This window comes from Phaseolus vulgaris, chromosome 2 (genome assembly GCF_051622355.1).
Source record: "Phaseolus vulgaris cultivar YP4 chromosome 2, ASM5162235v1, whole genome shotgun sequence".
Taxonomy (NCBI): Eukaryota; Viridiplantae; Streptophyta; class Magnoliopsida; order Fabales; family Fabaceae; genus Phaseolus; species Phaseolus vulgaris.
In genome coordinates this window covers 4,263,361-4,271,905 of record NC_143499.1, presented here as the reverse complement: position 1 = coordinate 4,271,905, position 8,545 = coordinate 4,263,361, and the positions used below count along the sequence as shown (strand labels likewise).

Genomic DNA, 8,545 nt, shown 5'->3' with positions numbered 1-8,545 from the left:
GAAAAAAACACTTTTAGATATAGATATCTAGAAATCACAGAATTTACGAAAACTTACTATAATGCATGTCAGTTCCCACAACCACATATCTTCTCATCCTCCGTGACATTAGAGGAGTTAAACTCACTAATGTAGAAGATGCATTAGAGGAGTGAAAACTTAATTTTTATTTCATTAGAAATACAATAAACACTTCACATAGTTAAGAACACATTTGAGACAGTGTTTTGGGTGTAGGTCAAAAATGGTATGATATAGGTCAAACAAAGCTCACTCATTCTACGCAATGGCACACGTCACCTTCAACTCTCTGCGATCCTTCTCCTTCCTCTGCTCACTCCACTCTCTATATAACGCCACCACCCTCCGCCGCTTCAATTTCAAACCCAACCACTTTCAACCCTCACACCCGCCACTTCCCACGAATCAAATCCTCTCATCACTCCCTACAAGATGGGAAACTTCAATCTATCCCACAGAGTTGTCTTGGCACCGCTCACCAGACAGAGGTCCTACAACAACGTTCCACAACCCCACGCCGTTCTCTATTACTCTCAGAGAGCCTCCAACGGAGGCCTTCTCATCGCCGAAGCCACCGGAGTTTCCGACACCGCTCAAGGCTACCCGAACACGCCCGGCATATGGACCAGAGAGCAAGTCGAAGCATGGAAACCCATCGTCGACGCCGTTCACGCCAAAGGCGGCATCTTCTTCTCTCAGATTTGGCACGCGGGAAGGGTTTCCAATTCAGCTTACCAGCCAAACGGGCAAGCGCCGGTGTCGTCCACGGACAAGCCACTCTCGCCGCAAATTCGAAGTAACGGCATTGATGAAGTGCATCACACGCCGCCGCGGCGCTTGAGCAGCGATGAGATTGCTCCTATTGTGAACGATTTCAGAGTTGCAGCAAGGAATGCCGTGGAAGCTGGTTTTGATGGGGTAGAGATCCACGGGGCGCACGGGTACCTGCTTGAGCAGTTTATGAAAGACAAGGTGAATGACAGAAGAGATGAATACGGTGGATCCTTGGAGAACAGGTGCCGGTTTCCATTGGAGGTTGTTGAAGCTGTTGTTGATGAGATTGGGGGTGATAGAGTTGGAATTAGGTTATCACCATTTGCAGAGTATGCAGAATGTGGAGACTCGAATCCCCAAGAACTGGGGCTTTACATGGTGAATGCTCTGAACAAGTATGGTGTTCTGTACTGTCACATGGTGGAACCCAGAATTGGAAGGGTTGCAGAAAAGGTTGAGGGGTCTCAGAGCTTGGTGCCTATGAGAAAGGCTTTCAATGGCACTTTTATTGCTGCTGGAGGGTATGACAGGGAAGATGGGAACAGAGCCATTGGTGAAAACAGAGCTGATCTTGTTGCTTATGGTCGTTTGTTCTTGGCTAATCCAGATTTGGCAAAGAGATTTGCTCTGAATGCTGCTCTGAACAAGTATAACAGGGAGACATTCTACGACAATGATCCGGTTCTTGGCTACACTGATTACCCTTTTCTTGATCAGGTATCCAATGGGGTGTAGCATCATAGCTTTTTTAAGTTTCATTGAATTGGAGAGAGGATTTATGGAGATTTGAGGATTGAATATGTAAGGATATAAGAAGTTGTTTTGAGGTTGTTTGAATTAAAGAATAGATAATGATTTATTAAAAATTTTGCATGATATAATGGTTAGAGAAAATCTAGAATTTTTTTGTTAAAGTTGTAAAATATAAGTTTATAATTTTTCATTTGTTATTAAAAAATATTTGAACAATAAATTATGATCTATTTTTATTTTTAGATTTAAATTAATTATATCAAAATAAATTTATCAAAAGCAATTACATGAAAAAAAATATATAGTTTATTGATTGTAATAAAAATATTGTTTTTGATATTTTTGGATCGAAAATTTTTGTACAAATTGAAAAATGTTGAAAAAAACATACGATACAAAATAATTTTGTATTAAACTTAAAAATATTATTAAATATATTATCATTTATGAAAATAATAATAATAATTATTATTATATACATTTGTCGGTTCAAATCCCTATCTAGCACCATTTACATCTTTATTTTCCTATCTAGCACCCTTTTGTTTTTATTTCCCTATCTAGTTCCCTTTTGTTTTTATTTCCCTATCTAGCACTCTTTTATTTTTTATTTCCCTATCTAGCACCATTTTAAAAATAAATAAATAAATAATAATTTTTTTTTATAATTTTAATTTTGAATGCATTAAAAAATAAATATTTTTAATGTTTAAAATAATTAAAAATATAATGAATGAATAAATAAATGAGTTTTTACAAAATAAAAATAAAAAAGTAATAAATTAAAAATGTTTAGTTTAAAATTATTTTTTTTTTTAAATGAAGAAAATAAAAAATTAAACTATACAACAACATAAAAGTTGAATCTATAAACATAAATTAACATTTATTTTTATTATTATTGATGATATAATCATGTTAATTTCAAGTAAAAAATACAGGACATAATTATAAAAAAACTAAAGTAAATTAGTATTAATTAATAGTGAACACATAAATAATATTGAAGTGTCTACCCTAAATGCAAAATTCTAAAAAAAAGCTAATGCAAATGCTACACTTAATGCTTAAAAATGAGACCAAAAAAATGCAAAACTAAATAAGTATAGAAAATAAAAACAACAACAATAAAATAAAAACAAAAAATAAATATAAATAAAGAATGACATAAAAAAAATAACAACTAAAAACATAAAAGATATAAAATAAAGGCAAAACAAAATAAGATAAAGATAAAAGATATAAAAAAAATTCAAACAAAATAAAAATAAGAGATATAAGGCGATATTAAATAAGTATATGTTGATCATAAAAAGGAAAATAAATAAAAGATGATCATTCATTTGATATTTTCTTAAGTGATACATTAAATAGTTTGTGCAAAATGAAACATAATTAATGACGAAAAGTAGACGGTCTACAAAAAGAACGTGTCCCAACATTAGTAGACCGTCTACTTTTCGTCATTAATTATGTTTCATTTTGCACAAACTATTTAATGTACCATTGAATAACATATTAAATGAATGATCATCTCTCATTTATTTTCCTTTTTATGATCAACATATACTTATTTAATATCGCCTTATATCTCTTATATTTATCTTGTTTTGATTTATTTGATTTTTTTTATATCTTTTATCTTTATCTTATTTTGTTTTTCCTTTATTTTATACCTTTTATGTTTTTAGTTATTATTATTTTTTCTGTCAATCTTTATTTATTTATGGTTTTTGTTTTTATTTTATTGTTGTTGTTTTTATTTTCTAGACTTATTTATTTTTGAATTTTTTTCTTCTCATTTTTAAGCATTAAGTGTAACGTTTGTATTAGTTTTTTTTAGAATTTTGCATTTAGGTAAACACTTCAATATTATTTATGTGTCCACTATTAATTAATACTAATTGACTTTGGTTTTTTTATAAATATGTCATGTATTTTTTACTTGAAATTAACATGATTACATAATAAATAATAATAAAAATAAATACTAATTTATGTTTATAGATTCAACTTTTATGTTGTTGTAGAGTTTAATTTTTTATTTTCTTCATTTTTAAAAAAAATAATTTTAAACTAAACATTTTTAATTTATTACTTTTTTATTTTTATTTTGTAAAAACTCATTTATTTATTCATTAATTATATTTCTAATTATTTTAAACATTAAAAATATTTATTTTTTAATGCATTCAAAATTAAAATTATAAAAAAATAATAATTTATTATTTATTTATTTATTTTTTAAATGTTGCTAGATAGGGAAATAAAAAATAAAAGAGTGCTAGATAGGGAAATAAAAACAAAAGGGTGCTAGATAGGGAAATAAAGATGTAAATGGTACTAGATAGGGAATTGAGCCTACATTTGTCATTCTATATAACTATATATATTTTGTTTATATTATAATTTTATTTTATTATTATCATTATTTATAATTATATATTGTTATTAATAGTATAATTAAATATTTTTGTTACATAAAATTATATAATATTTAATATGAGAATAGATTCTCAATGCCAATAAAATTAATTTTAAGTATATGAGAATCTTGATTAACACATGAGTGAGAATCTATTCTTTCTTTAATAACATATGAATGAGAATCAATTTTCTTGAATAACACATGAATGAGAATCGATTCTCCCTTGAATAACACAGGAATGAAAATCGATTCTTTCATGAATAACACATGCACGAGAATTTATTCTCCCTCAAGTAACACATGCATGACAATCGATTCTCTTTTTCCTCTTTCTTAGTGCCTTAATGTTTTTCCAATCTTTTTTTCTTCTTCTTTCTCATGCATGCAATGACAATGTCTCGTCTTAGAGATAACATCTGTAAAGATATGTGAGTAAATTATTTTGATCTTGCGGGACATCATCTTCAATCTCTCCATATGAAAGAAGAATGAAAAATGAAAGTTATTCATTCCTCCACCATAGAAGCACCTCCAAAACACTGAATCCAAAATAATAATATTAAAGGTTATAATGTGGTAGTATAAAATTGTGAGTTATAAATTAACTAACATATTTTCATCACTTAAATCAGCTGTAGAAAGAAATAATTAAACTAGTTTATTCTATAACTTAAAATCACAATTTTAGAACAGAAATAATAATCTCATTTCGGTTGCTATTTGTGACATTTCTTATTAATGCACTAACTAAAATAAATTATACTTTTTATTTAATTTGCTCCTGTATTAAATTGTATACAATCATAATTTAAGCTGAATTACAACTTCAATGCTTGGAAAATTACCAGAACACAACATATGGCAAAAGAAGTGCATATTCTTAACTCAAAGAAGCAACAAATAAATAAAGTGTAGTTATGAGAGTAATAAAAAGTCCCATAAAAGACAAATACAACATACATTATCAAGTGTATATTCTGTTTGGAAAATAAGCAAATAAATAAAAATAGGTCACGCTATACCTTTTTAGCATGGGTTAGACATTATTGGACTATTGGAATATTTTTTGTGTAATAGAGTTCGAATATCGTTTAAATATTTATTTTTATTTAATTTATTTTTTATCAATAAAAAATTTAAATATATCATTCTAAATTTAGCTAATAGTGGAGCCTTTTTACATAATTTTTAAGAGAAAAGTTATACATGGTTTTTTAGAATTTTCATAGAAGAGTTAAATATTATTATTTTTTTCCTTTTTTTCCTTCTCTTTTCTAGCTTCCTTTTAGGTAGATGATAGAAACGTTGTAACACATGATTACTCTCATAATTTTTAAAACTTGTCATATGCAAGGTTTGTGCATAGGAAACACGATCCATTTATTGTGCAGATAATACGAATAATAAACTGATAGTTGATTTTATTATTAATAAAAATTATAAATAATCTATAAATTAGTTACCAAGATTTTAATTACTAATATTTTATATTATAAATTAATTTTTAAAAAACTAATAATAAAAACTAATTTAAAATATAAAGTAGTTAGTAGTTAAAAATTTGGTATAAATACATAATTAGAAATTATTTTATAAATGTTATCAATAATAAAAATTATTTTATATACCAATAATTTTTTTAATTTATAAAATAAATTTTAATTTAATTATATATTTAAAATTATTTTTTATTTAATGTTTTTCTCGTAATATTTGTTATTGTTATAGATTCATTTAAATAATCAAAGAAAACCATGTTGGCAAATGGGATATGCTGTTCAACTACCTAATAAAATTGCAACCAAAAACTAATTATGATGATCTATTCTTATTTTTATGTAATTATACACTGATTAAATAAAAATTAATTTTAGAGAAAAATAATAATTAGTTGTTATAGTGACTAAATTAGATATTATTTTATATACTAAAAAATTATTGGTTTCTAAATTAGTTTCTATTATTGATAAATAGTTTATAAATTGGTATATTATTTGCTACTAAAGTTTTTGCTACCAAATTTAGAATCTAAATATTAGGTAGTTAAAACCTTGGTAGGTAATTAGATACCAATTTAAAAATTATTTATCAAGAATAGAAACTAATTTAGAAATCAAAATTTTTTTTAGTCTCTAAAATAATATCTAATTTAGTCAATATAACAATTAATTATTTTTTGTCTCTAAAATTGATTTTTATTTAATAGTTTTCTTGTAGTGAAAATTCTATTACAGTCTAGTCAGAAATAATATATATACGCATTTCTATCGAAATGTATGTAACTCGATGAGGACAACGAGTTTTTTAAGAAATAAGTTTTCAGTTGATCTCGGTGAAAAAAATTGTTCACATAAAAAAACTTTTTGATATTTAAGTCAATAAAAATATAAAAATAATAAATTTTTAAAAATATACTAAAGTTAAGAGTATAAAAATAAGATAAATTGTATTTTCTAAAAAATAATATTTACACATATTCTAAGTGATGACTTTTGGTTTGACCATATAATTTTCATTGCATCACAAATAATCATTCATCATTAAAATATTAAATAAGTCGTTTTATTTATAATGACTATTAAAAATAATAAAAACTAATGTATAAAGTCATCCAAATTATTTAATACTTTTTACCACATCATTAATTTTCATCACAAAGACACATGGGTTTTCATAACTTTTGTGATTAAAATATATGTTCATGATTTGTGTACTGAGTCATGTAGATGTTTGACTGAAGTGATAAAGAGAAGTAAATTCTACCATTAAACAAATATATTATTGTATTGTACAAATGGGTTGTGTATGTCATCTTCTTTAATGCAAAAGATAGTGACAGATGAAGATGACTTTGTAACATTTTGAATACTATTCTGAAAAAAAGGTAACTCTAATCATTAGATCCAAAATAACACAATTTGTACTTTTTCTATGAACACTAGCCTGAAACAAATACAGTTTTTATGGAGTCTCATAATTAATTGTGATGATAGTACATATAATTGTTCCAAAAAGTGTCTAAAGGGAACAAAAATAAATTCATGAAGTTGTTCAATTTTGCAAACCATATTCATGTAAATGTTCTGATTCTGACGAAGGTGTTTGCACTAAATATCAACTATGTGCAAACATAACAAGTGAAACTTTTCATCACTTCTATGCTAGCTTTGGATTTTTGTACAAGTTGTACCCTTTTTATATTCTCCATATTGTTCTTCCTAAATTTTGTGTTGTATTATCTTTCATTCTTTTATTCTCAACAGGAAATAGATAAGACGAACTCTAATAATTGGAGTCACATTTTCTTTCATATATCAATGAATTCAGTGAAGAATTTGATGCATGTCATGCGTGAAATAATAACCAAGAAAGATATCACAAGTTTTTGGTGTTTTCATCATTGAATGTCCATTATATTTCAAAAAATTTATTTCCATGTTAGAAATCTAACCTAAAGCATATATAAAAATTAGGTATGGACGATAAATAGACAAGTTATATGTTCTTATAAGGTTGGGTTGTTTCTAGAGTGACTCCTTTTGTCTTCTTTTTCCAATCTTCATAGGCACTAGATGCAGTGTTCTCCAATTGGTTATTCTTTTCACCGAGATGAGTGGGGAGCACATGCAAAGGCACTTGACAATCAAGTTAGTATGAGTAAAATGTACAGGTGAGTTGAGATGAAAAAAATTACCTTGGTCTTGGCTGATTTCCTCTGGTATTTATACTTTTTCGATGGACCTCAACTATAATGGGTATGCTTGTGGGATCAAAAGATGATTAAATCATACCTTAATCACGATTTACACTAAATTGAATTAATTGTGGTTAATTATAGGTTTACGGACTATGTTTAGACTAAGAGAGTCATTTGACCTTCTTGACCATTCGGTCATGTCAGCCTTCTCAGCTATCCGGTAATATACTATATGTTAAACAATCTATAGACAAACTACCCATTAAACAATTTATTTTACATATTTTTATTTCTTATCATGTTTTAATAATAATTAAATTTACAATAATATAATATTTATAATGTTTTTATAATAACATATTTGAAAATATAATTTTTGTATTAAAACATAAAAGATTGCATAAATTATTTCATTTATGAATAAATATATAGTCAGTTAGGTATTGTAATTTTTTTTTTAATAAAATACCCGTGCTGTAGACGGCTAGTAATATTAAAACAGAAAATGCAAACTCAATTGTGACCTGTTTTTGGGACAGGTTCATTTGTTTTTGTGACAGGTAATCTGTTTATTGTGGCATGGGACCGTGTCTCGTGACGGAAACATCTGCAGTGATACATTTACCCATCACAACGCTGCACTTGTGAAGTGATTCTTTCCGATTTAAGTGATTTTATATTGAATGTAGGTAGAGCAGGGAAGTTACAAAGAAAACGTGATGAATAAGAGGTCAACTTCTCTACTGTTACGCAATTGCACACGTCAATCTTCTTCTTCTTCCTTCGAATCTTTCTGTTTATATCTGCACCTCCATTTTTCCCACTTCAAATTCAAATTCAATTCAAATCCAAATCCAAATCGAATCAAATTC

At 27.1% G+C, this 8,545-nt stretch overlaps 1 protein-coding gene across 1 annotated transcript; it reads left to right on the top strand.

Moving 5' to 3' along the window:
* The first annotated feature begins 216 nt into the window (after positions 1-216).
* On the top strand, positions 217-1,768 carry LOC137810360 (12-oxophytodienoate reductase 2). Its single transcript, XM_068611587.2, has one exon. It carries the CDS (start codon positions 454-456, stop codon positions 1,528-1,530), a length of 1,077 nt encoding a protein of 358 aa, XP_068467688.2. The 5' UTR covers positions 217-453; the 3' UTR covers positions 1,531-1,768.
* The last annotated feature ends 6,777 nt before the right edge of the window (positions 1,769-8,545 follow it).

What these genes read in the sequence shown, in the direction of transcription:
- LOC137810360 (XM_068611587.2), top strand. Translation starts at nt 454, where the DNA reads ATGGGAAACTTCAATCTATCCCACAGAGTTGTCTTGGCACCGCTCACC.